Source organism: Pelobates fuscus, chromosome 6, assembly GCF_036172605.1.
Source record: "Pelobates fuscus isolate aPelFus1 chromosome 6, aPelFus1.pri, whole genome shotgun sequence".
NCBI lineage: Eukaryota > Metazoa > Chordata > Amphibia > Anura > Pelobatidae > Pelobates > Pelobates fuscus.
In genome coordinates, this window is record NC_086322.1 from 61,162,579 (window position 1) to 61,183,050 (window position 20,472).

Genomic DNA, 20,472 nt, shown 5'->3' on the forward strand with positions numbered 1-20,472 from the left:
TTTATGGAGCTATAGGTATACTTTCAGTGCCCAAAAACGGCAAATATGCTTATTGTATAATGATTGACATGCTCTACATTAGTCATGCAAAGCATGTTTTTTAAATGCCTGGAGACAGTATTATTTACTAAACTGTGAATTGTCTAGATTTGATTAGCAATATTTTTAATTCTACGCCAAAATACGTCTAATTGGAAAAAATCTCCTCCCCAGCTATACTTGTAAGTTTGAGCTCTCATCCAATGATTAGCAACGAGTAGTAGCAAATTTGATATTGTTAAAGTGGCAACGTTAAAGCTTCCGCTTTAACAATATCCTGAAGACCAGTAGTACGACAGGCATTAGAAGGACTCAGGTAAGTGTCAAACCATTGAATAGTTAACCTGGAGCATTGAAAGGGAACTCCTGGCACTATAGCCACTGCTATTAGTTGTAGGGCTTTGATTATTACCCTATAGGCACTTAGACCTATATGAAAATGTAAACCCAAACAATATGAGTAACCCTCACATTAAAGGTGCGCAATAATTCGGTATTATCACAGTCTATCGTGATCTATAAAATGTAACATAGTACCATAATATAGCTGCCTAATATAGAATATCTATAAGTATATCAACTATGTATGAAAAACAACCCCAACTTTGCATCTAGAGTGAATAGAAGCAATTATGTAGTCACAAGAAAACGACCAGTACCATATTGATAACATACATCAACTACCTGGAGATGCAAACCCACCTGAATGGGAGGGAAATTCAATAAGGGGGGGGGGGGGGAGAAATACTTGCCTCCTGTCATTACTAAAATTAAGATTATTAGTACACTAAAGCTAGCATAATCTTCAATTTTATCACATGACAGGAGGCTTCATATTTTGCATTAATATAAGGTAATAGAGAGAAAGTGGCAATGGAGGACGGGCTAGAGTAAAACGTCCAAAAGGTGGGTTCTCATCATCAGTCTGCCGAGAGCAATATATCTGATAAGGAGGCTCCAGCTGTGAAGGCGAAAGAGAGCCCGCCGCACCCCGAACAGAGTGCGCACCAAAGGAAGGGTCAATCCCGGCAAGAGATAGAAGCCATTGTACCCAGGTGGTAACAGAGATTTGCCCATGTGTCTTAACGTAGGACACCAATAATTGTTGGGAGGAGGTTATTGTAGCGTGGCCGTATTCCGATGGAAAAATGGGTAAAAAAACGTCGTTAAGTCCGTCTTGTACGTCGAGACACCTGAAGAGTGACTCCTTTCGGAGTAAACGAGAAGGCGTCCACGTGGAATGCTCGAATGTCTGAAATCCGACCAATTGATCCGTGAATTCCATGCTGAGAGGTTCCAGGGGCCCATGAGTCCCAGAGTATATCTTTAGCCATTGACTATATCAAACACCCCCGAAGGACTCCAGGCCATTAAAGAGAGATGTCCTACTTGTAGCATCGGATGAGGATTCCCCGTGGAATCTGTGAGTATCATCTTATCGTTTGTTAATAGCGGAGGGTCCTGGTATGACAGCGAGAGGAGATCTGGGGACCAAGGTTGACTCTGCCACTGTGGCATCACCAGGGGGCTTGCTACTTGCAACGATCTGATGTGGTGAACCACTCTCTTGATCATTGCAAAGGGTGGAAATGCGTAAGCCCCTTCGGTCGGCCATGCCTGCAGGAATGCGTCTACCGCTGCATCCTCCGGGTCTGGTAATCAGCTGTAGAAAATCGGTGGTTGGTGCTAGACGCGAAAAGTCGATCATGAGCGGACCTCTCAGGTTGTTCAGTGTTGCCAATATGTGTGGAGCTAGGTGCCAATCGTTGCTGTCCCTCCAGTGTAGAGAGGTTTTCCCTGGAAGATGTTCCGCCATCAATGTGGTATTGCGGAGTATGCAATAGTTGAAAATTTCCCTTGTGAGGTGTCAGTGTCTAAGAACAAATGCCACCTAAGTGATTGATGTGACGAACTGCAGAGAAATTGTCCACGTGTAGCAGGATACATCAATCGGATCTCCCCTTTGTTAGATTTCGGATAGCAGAGGTGTCTGCCAACAATTCTAGGCATGTATACCGTCGAGCCACCATCGAAGTTCTTGTCCGATTTTCTTACGTCATGGGTACCGATGAAAGGAGGTGGTTGCGATTCCGGTCAGCAGGTAGAATGTCATCCAGGTAAGCCAGTCATCGTATGCCTTGACCCCTGTAAGTGAGCCATTACTGGTTTCAGAAACTTTCGTAAAGCACAGTGGTGCCGAACTGAGCCCAAAGGGGAGGCAGGTGAATTGCCATGGTGTCCCATTCCAGAGGAACCATAAGGAGGGACGACTGCCGTTGTCTACTGGTACAGGCAGGTAGTGATGTGATGGTGGGACCTCTTGCTTCTCGTCTGAGGAAGCGTCACAAGTTGCAGGGTTTACAGGTCGTGCACGTTTTCCCTTCTTTAGGGGAGCTTTACCCTTAATGGGTTTTGATTTTTGACCCTTCGCCTATCCAGTGGGGCTTGCTCCTTGGAAGAGAAGTCGGACTCCTCCGAGACGTCTGTCTGTTTGGAGCGTTTAGCGGGCGCTTTGGTTGCTTCCCGAGTGGCTAGAACGCCTTGGCTAAGGCTTTCTCCACAGAAGCGGCAATTCAGAGGACTGAGGGCATCTGAGTCTTCCATTATTAACAACCAGTATACTTGGACTGAGTTTATGAGAGGGGCTCACCCTCTAATAATGAAATCAGTATCATGTACTGCCATAAACTGTAAGATAAACAAAAATCTGACAGGAAGCAGGATAAATCTCAATATTGGGCTAGGTTTATGAGAAGGGCTCACCCTCTAATAATGAAATCAGTATAATGTACTTTAATAAACTGTAACATAAACAGTAAAACTGAGAGGAAGCAGTATAAATATCAGTATTGTAGATAAAAGTGGATAAAGTAGGTACACAGACATCCCAACTCTATACCATACAAAACAAAAAACAGTGTCACCACTATCAGATAAAACCCTATACAAATACCTATACAGTAAGAAAGGAAAGAAATCAATCAAGTAAATAAGTAAAATTAAGTGAATATAACAAGACAAGCCAACAAAGTGTAGACACACAATATTCTGACCTGACTTGTGATGGAGCAGCAAAGAAAGAGGAAGTGACTCAGTGGGTTCTCTCTGCCAGTCTCTGATTGATTCCTTTTTTTCCTCTATATGTCTTTGCTGCTATGGAGTAGTAAAGGAAGATTATGCAAAATATGAAGCCTCCTGTCGTGATAAAATTTCCTTTTTAACCCTGGCAGCAGGGTGCCTGTCACTTAAGCTTGATAAAGACCCGGTAGGGTTGAAACCTTGCTGCTTTTGCCCCAATAAAGCTGCTATTTTTGTTATCCCGGAGTGCCTGAACCATTATTTATTCTGCATGTCACCTAAGCGGTGACTAAGACACTATAGTATTAAGAATATGCATTTGTATTCCTAACACTATAGTGTCCCTTTAATGTCATACAAGGTTCTGACTTAACATAGTCTTCTGAAGATAGTATCTTTGCTATGGGTGCTGCCATTATGGGATGATGTTTTTTTAAAGGGAGTCTGAAGATCTATGCAATCTAAATCAGTGTCTAGACTGGAATATAGAGAATTTGAGTATACATTGATTAAGGAAAAAAAACACCTTTTTAGCTAATTTAAATGTTTTGGGTTTGTGTTTGCATCAGAATGGGAAAAAAAAACCTGTGAAAGTCCAGTAGAGCCACATAACAATGATGTTGTTTGCTTTATAATGGGATAGAGATAACTAAATTAATACATTGTAATTATTGTCCAAAGAACAAAGTTTACAACTTTAAAACTTTGGGCTGCAAATCTAAATCTTGACATATAAAAAAATGTAACAGGATGCGAATTCTACACGATTCGCTAATGGGACTAGTCTGCCAGTTACCCTGATTAAACCTGAATTATAAAGCATCACTGTCCAAATACTTATGGATGCATTGTATGTGGTTGCTATTCTGTTTGGCATGCTTTATTTACACCATACTTTATCACTTTTAATGTCTTTTCTGTTGGAGTGTTAAAATAAAGTTGTTGTTTTTTGTTGTATGTCCATATAGTCTAAGCTTTATTTTTATGACAGATAATGCAGACACATTTAAATATTGTGTCAATTTGACAGCTGTCTTATAGTTTTGTTTTCTTTTGTATAGTTTCAGAGGTTTTATTCGTTACCATGTGCTGTAACTCTTATCTAAGATCCAATTCTTGTCTTGTGTTTTTTTTTTTTTCTTTTTTGTTTTTTTTTCTGGTATTTTAGTGACACAAACCAGAAACTGAACAAGGTAGCAGTCTTGATGACGAGATTACAACTAGCCAGGCAGACTGTCTCCTGAGTCTAAACTACACCTCTCTCTGCACATGACCACCCTTATCCTATTTACTGTTTAGATGTTTCTGAACCTCCCGAGTTTTAGGTTACAGGATCAATTGCTCTCTGCAGCCCAGGTTTTAAAACCCAACTTTTGTCTGGGTAATCTGAGCCCTGTGCATGTGCCCCCGAGAGACAAATCATTAGGAAATGAGACAGTTGTCATTGTGATATGAGAATTTCGCTTTGTGAAGGAACAGGGAAAGTACAGTCTAATTGACCAAGAAAACATGCTGCAATTATCACTTCCTCTGTTATTTTTTTTAATTGCTGCCACTTACATGACTGCTAAATTTCAATTAAAGCTCCAACCAGGACAAAAAAATAAATAAAACAAAAATAAGCCATGGTTTAAACTAGGAGTGGTTCGATTAACTCTTTCAGGTCTTAATTTCAATAACATTTGAAATAATAATATTCACACTTTATGTCCCTTTAATATATCAACATATTTTAACCAGGATGGACATGTTTACATTTTTCTAGTTTAAGTATGTACGGGGTTAAAGATAATTTTATTGCATCTCATAATGTTGTTCATTTTATTAACCTAGCTGGGACAAAAGACTGGGCTGGCATGAGGCTTGAAAGAATGGTACAACTGGGATAACCTGTAAAGCCATCCTATTGATTGGGGAGGGCACAGATCAGTTGAATTTAATTTAAAGTAGGTTTATTACATTTACTTAAGTTGTACCGTGGAAACTTTACTACTGAAATGTAATATCTCACTGTATAATTCTTATAGTAAAACGGGCTGTATTCGTTATTTGAACTGGTAATGCAATAAATCCATTGGAAATATTAACTCGTAGATAATTTGTTACAACATTTGTCATGGCTGTCAACCACTGAAGGGGTGCTGACACTTAACATGGCTTTTTCTTCTTACCTTATATGTCATGCCAGGCTGTGAGGTAGCCCAGAAATGTAAATTAGTTTAACTCCTGTGATATTGTGAAGGTACACATGTATGTATGGGTCTGTAAAAAGGAATGCTGGAGCACACACGTGTACTAGTACAATAATCTAAAAGAAGGAGCTTAAGGTAAATAGCATATTATATATCTGCCACATATCGATGACCCGTGGCGTTCTGTTAATCTTCCTATGGGAGTTTCAAACTAATGGGGGCAGGGAGGGCTGAAATTGGACAGTTAATAATACATTGTTGGTTCAGAACTGATAGAACTGATAATGAGCTCTGTCATTATAGCTATACATGTACATATGAATCATACCGGTTAACTATATGAAAGTACCCTCAATGTTCTATGTGAGAGATGTGAAGTTATTGCCAGACCTATATGAATAATCCAGCAATAACTAGCTATTATTGTATATTTCAAATAGCAGCAAGGACGTTTTCAATATCTTTAATTTAGTCTTGACCATCCTTCATTAGGGAAACAATGGGAGACCTGTGAGCATGTGTGGCAAAATGCAGTGCTGGGCCAATCAGATTGCCTCTGAGACCATCTTTTTGAAATAGCTGAGGTTAAATGGACACTCCACTGCCTAACTACAAAATAAATTAAAATCACTATTTAGTAGATATAACCCAAAACTTACATGCATTTAATTATGCATTTTTTTTCCATTGAGGTTGTATTTAAAAACAGCTTGAAAAACTGCAGTACTCTTCTCTGCTGCCTTTGCAAACACTCCTTTTCAAACCCTGCCCAGACTTGTGACTATCCAATCACAGACTTCCCAGTTCAGCTTAATGAGAAATATTTGCAAGGCAGGCTGTATGGGCAATTGCAGACTCTCGAGTTTGATGCAAATACGCTAACCAAACCAGGAAGTAACTGGACCTGTTGTCAAGTTGAAAAGCAAGGGGGGTGTAACCAGTATAATTTATAAAAGTGTCCTTTTCTATTGAAATCTGCACTATGTCCAAAATGAAAAAAAGAGGACACACGTTATATTTATATATACAAGTATAATTACAAGAATAAATAGATACAATAATTAAATAAATAAATAAAACATTTTAAAAAATGTTTAAATAAAAGATATATACATATGTAATTTCATTCTAACTGTATTGTTATTAATATATATGTATTGGTAACAAAATACACTTAGAATGGCATTCTATATATATATATATATATATATATATATATATATATATATATATATATATATATGTATATATATATATGTAAAATACAAATAACCGCAAATATATTTATATAGATAAATATATATAATTACTTAAATTATTAAATAAATATACGAGTAGAATTTAAATATGTATATATTAAAATTCTACGTGTATATTTAAGTAATCTTTTAGCATAATTGTGATTTTATTAATTCACATTTTATTGACATGCCTGACAACCCAGGCAGAAAGTGCAGAGAATTTAATTTGCAAGCACTATATTTAACCCTGTAACTTTCCAAGACACCATAAAACCTGTACACCTGTTACTGTTTTACACGGGAGACTTTGATAAAAAATATTGTATAAAAATGATAAATTGTATAACAATGATGATATTTTCAGTAAAAGTGAAGTTTTTTGCATTTTTCATACACGAACGGCACTTTTACTGACGATATTATTGTTGTAATATGTTTTACGGTTTTGAAACACTTATGTTTGTGTTCAGTGAAGTCTCCCAAGTATAACAGTACCCCCTATGTACAGGTTTTTATGGTGTTTTGGAAAGTTAGAGAGTAAAATATAAGGCTTGCATTTCATTTTTTTCACATTGAAATTTCACCCCTTCAGTAACTGGGGATTGGAGGGTGGGAGGGAGAGGAAACCTCCAGTGCCAGGAAAACGGATTGTTTTCCTGGCACTGGAGATTCCCTTTAAAGGTACTAAATAATTTTTAAACATTCAATAAGTCATTTAAATAAAATATTGTTTCATTAAAGGGATACTATAAGTGCCAGGAATACAAAGCTGTATTCAGTGGCGGCTCTAGACTTTGTGAGGCCTTATGCGAAACTCAAACATGAGGCTCCCACTAACACCCAAAGTGGGGGGGGGGATGGGGGTTGCATTGAGTGTATAAGGTGCTGTAGCTGTATTGGAGAAGCTTGCAGTGCTGGATACAGAGAGCTGTATTCATTGTTTATAGGCTTGAGGTGTGTCGTGTCTCCCTGTGTAGCTGCATTGTGAACTCTCCGACAGTTATGGCATAATTTGCAAACTAAATTATTTTGCAATAAACAAATTTAATTAGCAATCATGCTAATCATTTATTCACTGCTGCGGGATATGGTTACATAGCCTGGCAGTCGTGTATACATTAGTGGGACTGGAGGGGCTGTGAGAGGGTAAGGGGACTGGAGGGGCTATGACGGGGTAGAAGGGCTGTGACAGGGGGTGGAAGGGCTTTAAGAGGGTAAGGGGGGTGGAGGGGCTGTTACAGGAGGGTGGAGGGGCTGTGACTGGGTATAGGGGTGTGGTGGCTGTGATGGGGTAGAGGGGCTGTGACATGGGGTGGGGGTGTAGAGGGGCTGTGACACGGGATAGGAGGCATGGAGTGACTGTGACGGGGGGGTGGATGGGCTGTGATGGAGTAGAGAAGGGAGGATGGGTTATGACAGGGGGTAGAGGGAGGTGGAAGGGCTGTGCCAGAGGGTAGAGAAGGGTGGCTGTGACAGGGGGTAGAGAGGGGGGGAGGAGGAAAGGGAAAGTACCCAATCTGGCGAATTTTAATGTGAACAAAACTGAAATATGTAACATGCTATATTTTACCCTGTAACTTCCCAAAATTTCATAAAACCTTTACATAGGGGGTACTGTTTTACACATGAGACATCGCTGAATACAAATGTGTATTTTATTGCAGTAAAAGCGAACAGTATTATGACATTCACAGTTTAATTGTAATGCAGAACTAAAAAGATAACATTTCTTAATTTTTCTATTTTTTTTTCTGTTTTATTCATATTAAATTATGTTTCATAGCTAAAAATATGATGTTAAATGAAAGCCCTATTTCTCCTGAATAAAATGATATATACTAAAACAAAACGTGTACATTTGGCTCCGTACGTAAGGGGTTAACATTGCATCACTAAGTTCAAATGGGACACTGCACCCAGACCACTTTAACTAGCTACAGTGGTCTGGGTGCCTATAGTGTCCCTTTAAATTTAATAAACAAGAAGTGAAAATTTGATGACCGTTGTCCTTTAACAATGAGTTTTGTTTTATTTTATACACTATTATCCCACAATGTGTTACTTAATTTGAAGGAACTATCTATATATTATTTAAAAAGTAGTGGTTCATATTTAGCCTGGAATGTTCTCTAGTGTGTGTGCATTCTATTACTTTGCCATCTAATTAGGTTGTGCTGATAGACTTGTACATATGGTTTATGTCCTTTTCAGGTGTTTGAAGGGGGCAGGGACAAATTATTATTATGCTGATTGTGTTTGATATTTACTTCAATAAAACACCAGTAACAGAATCAAAGTGATGTTTGGCCACGACTAAGAGGAGGTTCGTTGTATGAAGAAAATAGTTTAAAGAAAAAAATAGGAGTTTGATGTGAAAAGTATCCTTTGCTGTGTTCAGTGCATGCTATAGAATTTCACAGACTCAGCTACAGATAATTAGGAGCAACTGTAAAAGTGTATTTCTTTATCCCAAGAGATATTGCAAAAGTATGTCTTTACTGCATTACTAGTGATTGAGAAGTTGTCTCATCAGTATGATATACGGTTTAAGAAAATTAAACAAAAATAAAACATTTTAGTTCGGTTTGGTACATGAACTAGACATTTGGCGCCATCAAGAGGCCAAATGAATTAATCACAGGTAAAGACATTTGGTGCCACCAACTGGCCCAGTTGATTGATTGCAAGTTCAGTTTATAATGCCATTTAATGTAAAGCTTGTACATTTTAATTTGGGCAAGAAATGGAGAATTCTGATTGTAAAATAAATCTCAGAATATACACATGTGCTCATATAAATTAATAATTGTGTGTTACACAGAACTTTTAATTGTGATGATAGATAAAACTGACATATCTAGTGTGCCCATAATTAAATCTCACTATACAATATACTGTGTGTGGTTTATGATCATGTTATGCTTCTCCTGTGCATTCTAGAATCCCTATAATCTTTACCTTTTCTACTTTCATACTTTCACTGTTAGTTACCCATATCCCTAAAATTAAGCTTTCTTGCATTACCTTGGTCTTCCATTCTCCATCATTGAATTAAGCTTTCATATTGTAATATTTCTCTTTTTATTTGAAACTCTTCCTCTTTCAACTTGAATTGCGGAAATGGAAACTGTAAGCAACCCCCCCCCCCCCCTCCCTCCCCAAATAAGCTTAGTGAATCCGCTTTGGCGTATATATCATGCCCCTACAGTATCACTTCAAGTAATCATTTACCTTTTTGTGATAAATGTATTCTTGGGAAAACTGCAATAGTTAATAAAAAAAAAATTCAAAAGCAATACGTCCAAATATGCTGCAGCAGAAGGCCAGGTGAAACACAAAACAACACATTCTACTTCCAGCAACAATTTTTTTTTTTAAGTCAGTTAAGTAAAACTAATGTTAGGTAAAATTTGAGTTATGCCAATTATAGGTTTCATTATTTTATTTTTTTTTGCTTTTTTTTTTAGATTGCTAACATTGGAAAACTGAAGGATTTTCTTCTTGAGCACCGAAAAGATTATATTAATGCATGCAGGTAAGTAAAATACTTTGTCATATACTTTCAGGGGTCAATAGGCGTATACCTCCAGTAGTCATTGGGGATATACCTCCAGGGGTCAATAGGCGTATACCTCCAGGTGTCATTGGGGATATACCTCCAGGGGTCATTGGGCATATAGCTCCAGTAGTCAATGGGCATATACCTCCAGGGGTCATTGGGCATATACCTCCAGGGGTCATTGGGCATATACCTCCAGGGGTCATTGGGCATATACCTCCAGGGGTCATTGGGCATATACCTCCAGGGGTCATTGGGCATATACCTCCAGGGGTCATTGGGCATATACCTCCAGGGGTCATTGGGCATATACCTCCAGGGGTCATTGGGCATATACCTCCAGGGGTCATTGGGCATATACCTCCAGGGGTCATTGGGCATATACCTCCAGGGGTCATTGGGCATATACCTCCAGGGGTCATTGGGCATATACCTCCAGGGGTCATTGGGCGTATACCTCCAGGGGTCATTGGGCGTATACCTCCAGGGGTCATTGGGCGCATACCTTCCGGTCGTCATTGGGCGCATACCGCCAGGGGTCAATGGGCGCATACCGCCAGGGGTCAATGGGCGCATACCGCCAGGGGTCAATGGGCGCATACCGCCAGGGGTCAATGGGCGCATACCGCCAGGGGTCAATGGGCGCATACCGCCAGGGGTCAATGGGCGCATACCGCCAGGGGTCAATGGGCGCATACCGCCAGGGGTCAATGGGCGCATACCGCATGGGGTCAATGGGCGCATACCGCATGGGGTCAATGGGCGCATACCGCCAGGGGTCAATGGGCGTATACTGCCAGGGGTCTTTATGTCGTATATACTTCCAGCGTAGCGTAGACAGTCTCTTGATTTTGACCAGCATTTAAAATCACAGCTGATTTCGAGGTCAATGCTGCTCTTTCTTGTGCTGGCGATCGGCAGGAGATGGCCGTCGTGCTTGCATAGAAGGTTGGTGCTTTTCTTGCAGTCCACAGCAGGTTAAAAGTGGAGGTTCCAAATAGCATCTGGCATGAGGTAGTGACATGGGTGATGCCAATGTATCCTCAAGTCATGCTCATTTTAAACAATATGTGTTGGTGCAAATTGGTAATCAGGTGAGTAAAGGAAGGATCACACTGACTAATGTATGTCAAACACTAGTACCATACCATACTAGTACCATAGTGTCCCCCCTCATCCCATAGTGTCCCCCCTCATCCCATAGTGTCCCCCCTCATCCCATAGTGTCCCCCCTCATCCCATAGTGTCCCCCCTCATCCCATAGTGTCCCCCCTCATCCCATAGTGTCCCCCCTCATCCCATAGTGTCCCCCCTCATCCCATAGTGTCCCCCCTCATCCCATAGTGTCCCCCCTCATCCCATTGTGTCCCCCCTCATCCCATTGTGTCCCCCCTCATCCCATAGTGTCCCCCCTCATCCCATAGTGTCCCCCCCTCATCCCATAGTGTCCCCCCCTCATCCCATAGTGTGTCCCCCCTCATCCCATAGTGTGTCCCCCCTCATCCCATAGTGTGTCCCCCTCATCCCATAGTGTGTCCCCCCTCATCCCATAGTGTGTCCCCCCTCATCCCATAGTGTGTCCCCCCTCATCCCATAGTGTCCCCCCTCATCCCATAGTGTCCCCCCCTCATCCCATAGTGTCCCCCCCTCATCCCATAGTGTCCCCCCTCATCCCATAGTGTCCCCCCTCATCCCATAGTGTCCCCCCCTCATCCCATAGTGTCCCCCCCTCATCCCATAGTGTCCCCCCTCATCCCAGTGTCCCCCCCTCATCCCATACTGTTCCCCCCTCATCCCATAGTGTTCCCCCCTCATCCCATAGTGTCCCCCCCTCATCCCATAGTGTCCCCCCCTCATCCCATAGTGTCCCCCCCTCATCCCATAGTGTCCCCCCTCATCCCATAGTGTTCCCCCCTCATCCCATAGTGTTCCCCCCTCATCCCATAGTGTTCCCCCCTCATCCCATAGTGTTCCCCCCTCATCCCATAGTGTTCCCCCCTCATCCCATAGTGTCCCCCCTCATCCCATAGTGTCCCCCCTCATCCCATAGTGTCCCCCCTCATCCCATAGTGTCCCCCCTCATCCCATAGTGTCCCCCCCTCATCCCATAGTGTCCCCCCTCATCCCATAGTGTCCCCCCCTCATCCCATAGTGTCCCCCCCTCATCCCATAGTGTCCCCCCATCCCATAGTGCCCCCCCTCATCCCATAGTGCCCCCCCCTCATCCCATAGTATTCTCCCCCCCTTTCCATAGTATTCTCCCCCCCTTTCCATAGTATTCTCTCCCCCCTTTCCATAGTATTCTCTCCCCCCTTTCCATAGTATTCTCTCCCCCCTTTACATAGTATTCTCCCCCCTTTCCATAGTATTTCCCCCCCATAGTATTATCCACCCCCTCCCATAGTGTCCCCCCCTCATCCCTCATCCCATAGTGTGTCCCCCCCTTTCCATAGTATTCACCCCCTCACATAGTGTTCCCCCCTCACCCTATAGTGTTCTCCCCCCCTCATCCCATAGTGTTCTCCCCCCCTCCCATAGTGTCCCCCCTCCCCTTGTCCCATAGTGCACTTTCCCTTGTCCCATAATTACTTACCTGTCTTGAAGCGTGGGCCGGCTTCACAGCGCGCACCGCGGTACAGGAACTTAAATTTCAGGTTCCGGTTTCCGGCGGGACTGAAAGGAAGTGTGCACACTTCCTTTCAGTCCCGCCGGAAACCGGAACCTAAAATTGAAGTTCCAGTACCGCGGTGCGCGCTGAAATCCAGCCCACGCTTCAAGACAGGTAAGTAAATATGGGATATCGGCGTATAACACGCACCCATCATTTTCCCCCTATTTTCAGGGAGAAAAAGTGCATGTTATACGCCAATAAATACGGTAAGTGGAATTGCACTCACATGTGGAGCATCATGGAGTGGTTTAATCCCCGCTCTGGGATATATTGGTGTCTGGAGTCCTCTCTGTAGTATTATGTGAAAGAGAACAAAACCAAAATATAGTGCACACTGTGAGATAAATAAGTGCAAACAAATTAAAATCCACTTTCTGATCCAGAGCAAAAGAAGGTTTTGCTCAATCCACAATATTTGGGTGGTACATTCCTCACCATGAAATTAAATGTCTAGAAAGCAGTAGAATAAAGCAGGATGGTCCAGGAATAGTATAAAATATCTCTTCATTCAGATATTATTAAAAATTAATTAAAACAATAACATAAAGCATTAAAAGTAACACTGATGCGTTTCACCACTAACAGGGCTTTTTCAAAGTGTTAGTGACCTAAACGCTTGCTGCTTCTATAATAAGGGACAAATTTGAATTTCATGGTCAAATTATGTTATTCGTCACATGACCGCAAAATAAATCATAGAAACTTTACAATATTTAGTAACAAATATAATTATTATACATAGATATAGGTCATACAGTATAAGGGATGCATAAAAAAAACTAGAATTATTTGCAGTATCGAAGTAGATGAGAGAGAAGGTGGTTTTCAAAAATGGCGCTGAGGCACAGATAACATCATACATTCTCTTATACTTCTAATGGGCATTGTCAGCTGCTCTCAGGATACTCCTGAACCCTAAAGCACTTCAGCACTCCAGTACATCTACTATACAGTGATTGTATTTTTTATTTATTTGAGCAGTGAAGTGTCCTTTTAAGATTCTTTCATCAACTATTGAAAGGAGATATTTGTAAATGAAATATATGTGGGGAAAAAAATTAGAAAAGCTCATCTCTGCCTCCAGCTATATACATGCACCTTTGGTTGAACAGTGTTTGAAGAACGACAGTCTCTATGGTCCTCCCTGCTTCTCCACAGGGAGTGAAGCTGGGAACATCATAGAGACTGACTATCTTTTTTTTTTCCCCAAGGTTCATACGTATGGCTGAAGGATCCTGTCATAAACTAAAGGTAGATTTAGTTTTTCTAATTTTTGTACATAAACTTAATTTACAAATAAAAATCAAGTTTCAATACTTAATGACAGGATTATTATATTAAATATATATCTATATATATTTCATGCGGCAATTGTCTTCTACATATTGTCTATCATTAAAAGGACACTAAAGGCCCTCAGGCCACTTCATCTCAATGAAGTGGTCTGGGTGCAGTGCCCCTGTCATTTGAAGCCTGCAATGTAAAAAATTACTGTACTGTAGCAATGGCAATGTTTACGTTGCAGGATTTCCAGAACACAGCCACTAGAGGCACTTCCTCTGCTCTAACAGTGTAAGACTTGGAGCACTGAGTTTTACTGCATGTGCTCACTAGCCTCCAAACGCTTTACTATGGAGAAGCACTGGATTGGCTGAGCTCATCAAGACTGATTATCAGCCAAAGTAGTAGAGCGACAGCAAGAAGATCAACATAGCGAGCGGGTAGCCTATTGCATTAGGGTGTGCACCCTAAAGCACAAACACACGCCGCGTGTATATGTATGTGTGTGTGTATATATGTGTGTGTGTATATATATATATATATATATATATATATATATATATATATATATATATATATATATATATATACATACAGTGCTGTGTGTGTGAGGGTGCTGGTAGTGTGCTGTGTGTGTGCGGGTGGTGTATGAGTGTTTGTTAGGGTCCTGTTAGTGTGCTGTGTGTGTGTGAAGGCCGGCCCATGGAGGCTTAGAGCAGAGCACCGGCTTAGAGCAAGAGCCGACAGGGGAGATCCTGATATCTCCCCTGCCGGTCTCAATCCATAGGTGTGCCGCGGGGATTAGGGTGTGCCCAGGCACACCCTGTGCACACGCCTATGGTAGTGGGAGACACCTATATTGGTCTCAGGATACTATAGTGTTAGGAATACATGTTTTTTTTAGGGGATTGTCCGAACTAGATCAAAATATCTACATATTATTATTTTTATTATTACTGGTATTTATATAGCACAAGCATTTTCCGTAGCGCTTTACAATATTATCAGGGGGGGAGATTTAACAATAAATGAGACCATTACAAAAAACTTACAAGAACGATAGGTTGAAGAGGGCCATGCTCCAACGAGTTTACAGTCTATAGGAGGTGGGTTATAAAACATATTAGGACAGGAAATGGCAATCAAATAAGGTTGGAGCAAAGCAGAGCTGGAGGAGAGAGTAAAGTGCTGCCCTTTAGGAGAGAGCAAGAGACAGGTATGTGAGGTAGAGGTTAGTCTGGGAGGCCATAAGCTTTCCTAAAGAGATGGGTTTTTAGGCACTTCTTAAATGATTGGAGACTAGGGGAGAGTCTGATGGCGGTAGGAGACTATTCCATAGGATGGGAGCTGCCCACGAGAAGTCCTGCAAGCGCGAGTTGGCCGTACGGGTGCAAGCAGCGGACAGGAGAAGGTCACGGGCAGAGCAGAGAGACCGAGAAGGGGCATACCTGCGGATCTGGGAAGAGATATGATGGGCTGGAATTGTTCAGTGCTTTATAGGTATGGATTAGCACTTTGAATTGACTCCTATATACATAGGGGAATATGTGTCAAACTTTACTGAAGTTTAAATGCCCATCGCTGTGGAGATCTGCATTTCCTCATACACCCCACACACAGGCAATGATTGTAATCTGGTTGGTTGAAAGGGAAGATGGCATTTATCCTTATTTTAAAAGCCACATTTTCATAACTGTTCCTATTCTCAGCAGATTAATATAAGCTCTCATAGGACATGAAATTACAGTCTGCAATTATTCAGTGGTCCTGCTAGGGTTTTCTAATGAGCCTTTGACCACAGCACTCTTGACATAAATACTACTACTAGATTTTGGATGACGTTGAAGGCTATAATTTTTTGATTGTGGAGAGCTGGAGAGCAGTAGAAAAAAAAATGAAAGTGACTCAAAAGCTTGGTGACTTTTTTCTCAATGATTTGTACAACACCAACCAGAGCTTTGACCTCATTAAATTATTCACTTGTTTATTCATTATGCCTTATTTGCTTTACTTAGTCTAGTGGAATTGGGCAAACTAATAGTTGATTGCTTTTTTTTTTATTATGTATGCCAAACCAATTTCAATCCTCATATCATTTTGAACTTACTGGTATCGTGCACTAGAGGGCACCGTGGTGCTACAGAAAACACTGACATTTAAAGTAGTAAAGCCATTGACAGTCTGCTTCAGATAAGTGGGTTTATAAATGTATTGCATGTGCTGTGCTAGTGTGAATCCCTGAAAATATACTTACATGAAGATTACTTCTGCCTCTCTCAGGAGCGTAGATGTGTATGCATGCTGATAAATCCGGTAAAGTGACATTTTTACTATTTCTCAAACCTAACTTACATTTATTTACTAGTTTTTAAATAACTCTGCAAATACTTGTAAATTTGCTATATTTCAGGGTCTGAAATACTATTAGTAATATTAGACAATTATAACATATTTTGCAGATTTCCTTTAATTCCAGGCTTCTATAGTGCAGCAGTGCCTCCTGATTAGTAGTATTTTTTTTACCAGATATTTTTATCCATAAATTGTGTAGCTTTCCGATTCTTGATAATAAAATGCAGAAAGCATGCTGTTTCTTTCTCACCAGATCCTCTCCTGAAATAACATTATAGAGAGCTGAATTAATAAAGAAACAAGTAATAGGGGCTGGTGCAAGATTTTTTTGGCTATTATTCTGCTGAATAGTGTTTTCTTTTAGATTAGGTGAATGGCCTGGTGCGTGTGCGTCGTCTGGAGATGGCAACAGTATGGACTATGGGAAGAAGCCACGGCGGCGGAGACAGTGTTATGCTTTGAGCAATGTTTTGCTTGGAAACGCCGCGTGTATATGTATTTTTATATACACACACATATATATATATATACATACATACACACACACAAATACAAGTATATACGTAGGTGCAGTGTATGTGTGATTGTGAGCTGAGCTGTGCAGTGTGTGTGATTGTGAGCGGTGCAGCGTGTAAGGGGTGCAGTGTGTGTGATTGCGAGGGGTACAGTGTGGTGTAATTGTGAAGGGTGCAGTGTGTGTGTTTGTGAGGGGTACAGTGTATGTAATTGTAAGGGGTACAGTTTGTGTAATTGTGAGGGATTCAGTGTGTGTGGGGTACAGTGTGTATGATTGTGAGGGGTGCACTGTGTGGGCGACAGGGGTTAGGAGGGTGGAGGGGCAGCAACAGGGGTTGGGGGGGTAGAGGGACAGGAGGTGGGGGGTGGAGGGGCAGTGACAGGAGGTAGCAGGGGTAGACGGTTAGTGACAGGGGTTAGGGGGTAGTAACAGGGGTTAGGGGTGGTAGAGGGGTAGTGACGGGTTAGGGGGATAGAGGGGTAATGACAGGGGTTGGTGTAGAGGGGCAGTGACAGGGGGTGGGGGAGTGGATGGGCAGTAACAGGGGTTAAGGGGGTTGGAGAGGCAGTGACATGGGTTAAGGGGGTAAAGGGGCAGTGACAGGGGTTAGGGGGTAGAGTGGTGTGACAGGGGTTGGGGGGTAGAGGGGTAGTGACAGGGGTTGTGGGTAGTGACAGGGGTTAGGGGGTAGAGGGGGCAGTGAACGGGGTTGGGGGGGTAGAGACAGGAGTTAGGGGGTAGAGGGGCAGTGACAGGGGTTGGGGGGTGGAGAGGCAGTGACATGGGTTAGGGGGGTAGAGGGAAAGTGACAGGGGTTAGGGGGTAGTGACAGGAGTTAGGGGGTAGTGACAGGAGTTAGGGGGGTAGTGACAGGAGTTAGGGGGGTAGTGACAGGAGTTAGGGGGGTAGTGACAGGAGTTAGGGGGGTAGTGACAGGAGTTAGGGGGGTAGTGACAGGGGTTAGGGGGGTAGTGACAGGGGTTAGGGGGGTAGTGACAGGGGTTAGGGGGGTAGTGACAGGGGTTAGGGGGTTAGAGGGGTAGTGACAGGGGTTAAGGGGGGTAGTGACAGGGGTTAAGGGGGGTAGTGACAGGGGTTAAGGGGGGTAGTGACAGGGGTTAAGGGGGGTAGTGACAGGGGTTAAGGGGGGTAGTGACAGGGGTTAAGGGGGGTAGTGACAGGGGTTAAGGGGGGTAGTGACAGGGGTTAAGGGGGGTAGTGACAGGGGTTAAGGGGGGTAGTGACAGGGGTTAAGGGGGGTAGTGACAGGGGTTAAGGGGGGTAGTGACAGGTGTTAGGGGGTTAGAGGGGTAGTGACAGGGGTTAAGGGGGGTAGTGACAGGGCTTAAGGGGGGTAGTGACAGGGGTTAGGGGGTTAGAGGGGTAGTGACAGGGGTTAAGGGGGGTAGTGACGGGGGTTAGGGGGGTAGTGACGGGGGTTAGGGGGGTAGTGACGGGGGTTAGGGGGGTAGTGACAGGGGTTAGGGGTTAGTGACAGGGGTTAGGGGTTAGTGACAGGGGTTAGGGGTAGTGACAGGGGTTAGGGGGTTAGAGGGGTAGTGACAGGGGTTAGAGGGGTAGTGACAGGGGTTAGAGGGGTAGTGACAGGGGTTAGAGGGGTAGTGACAGGGGTTAGAGGGGTAGTGACAGGGGTTAGAGGGGTAGTGACAGGGGTTAGGGGGGTAGTGACAGGGGTTAGGGAGGTAGAGGGGTAGTGACAGGGGTTAGAGGGGTAGTGAAAGGGGTTAGGGGTAGTGACAGGGGTTAGAGGGGTAGTGACAGGGGTTAGAGGGGGTAGTGACAGGGGTTAGAGGGGGTAGTGACAGGGGTTAGAGGGGGTAGTGACAGGGGTTAGAGGGGGTAGTGACAGGGGTTAGAGGGGGTAGTGACAGGGGTTAGAGGGGGTAGTGACAGGGGTTAGAGGGGGTAGTGACAGGGGTTAGAGGGGGTAGTGACAGGGGTTAGAGGGGGTAGTGACAGGGGTTAGAGGGGGTAGTGACAGGGGTTAGAGGGGGTAGTGACAGGGGTTAGAGGGGGTAGTGACAGGGGTTAGAGGGGGTAGTGACAGGGGTTAGAGGGGGTAGTGACAGGGGTTAGGGGGTTAGAGGGGGTAGTGACAGGGGTTAGGGGGTTAGAGGGGTAGTGACAGGGGTTAGGGGGGTAGTGACAGGGGTTAGGGACAGGGGTTAGAGGGGTAGGGACAGGGGTTAGGGGGGGTGGGGGGCAGTGAGTGACAGGGGTTAGGGGGTTAGAGCGCTAGGGACAGGGGTTAGGGGGGGTATGGGTGCAGAGGCAGGGTGGGGGGGCAGTGAGTGACAGGGGGCAGAGGGGGGTTTAAATACCTTCCCTGGTGGTCCAGTGGGCGCCCTCTCTCTTCAGTCTGCAGCTCCGCCGGGAGTGAGCTGCAGACCACATGGTGAGTCTCGCGATCTCCAGGCAGAGCGTTGCCGTGGCAACGCTCTGACAGGCTGGAGATCGCGAGATACTTCAGTCTGCAGCTCACTCCCGGCGGAGCTGCAGACTGAGGATCAGGGCAGACGGACAGGAGGGGCCTCTCACCCAGCGGCATTGTGTGCACGCCGCCGGCCCCCTCCTGTGTCGGGTCCTCGGTCATAGACCGAGGACCCGACATGTTAGTCTGCCCAAAGGTAGTGCAGCACGGAGGTGTGATTAGGGTGTGCCCAGGCACACCCGGCACACCTGGCACACCCCGTGCGCACGCCTATGCCACCTACCTAGAGATAGATGTAGATCACGTACGCCTCTTTCAGTAGGATAATGCACCCTGCTACACTGCAAAATTCTTCAGGAATAGTGTAAGGTACATGACAAAGAGTTTAAAGTGTTGCTTTGGCATTCATATCCCCTAGATCTCAATCTCATTGAGAATCTGTGGGATGTACTGGAACAACAAATCTGATCCTTGGAGGCCTCACCTCACAACTTGTAGGACTTTAAGGGTCTGCTGCTATTGTCTTAGTGTCAGATACCATAGGACACATTCAAAGGCCATGTAGAGTCCATGCTTGACGCATCACAGTTGTTTCGGAAGCACAAGAAGGCACCTACATGATATCAGGCTTTTAATGTTTAAGTGGTTTTAATGTTGTGGCTGTTCAGTTTATATGCTGTATATATTATATAATGTTGTGGCTGATTTTATATAGCGCCAACCTCCGCAATGCTTTACAATATTATAAGTTTAACAATAGATTAAACCATTACAAAATCTTACAGGAACACTAGATAGATGAGGACCCTGCTCAAATGAGCTTGCAATCTAGAGGAGGTGGGGTATAAAAAAAATCAAAGGGGATATCAGCTTAGCAACAAGGTGGGAAAGTAGCAGAACTGGAAGATGAGTGGTGTGTGGCCCTTTAAGAGAGAGCAAGAGACAGGTTTGTGAAATAGAGGTTATTCTGGGAGACCATAAGCTTTTCCAAAGAGGAGGGTATTGAGGGACATCTTAATTGAGTGAAGCCTAGGTGAGGATTTGATGGGGGTGGACATGCTGTTCCAAAGGAAAGGAGCTGCCAACGCGA

At 43.5% G+C, this 20,472-nt stretch overlaps 1 protein-coding gene across 1 annotated transcript in view; it reads left to right on the top strand.

Moving 5' to 3' along the window:
* Positions 1-20,472, top strand: part of STX18 (syntaxin 18) — a 129,437-nt gene that overhangs the window by 48,943 nt on the left and 60,022 nt on the right. The window contains exon 2 of the mRNA XM_063459867.1: positions 10,018-10,085. Within this exon, the coding sequence (XP_063315937.1) occupies positions 10,018-10,085 (68 nt within the window). The remainder of the gene's footprint in view (positions 1-10,017; positions 10,086-20,472) is intronic.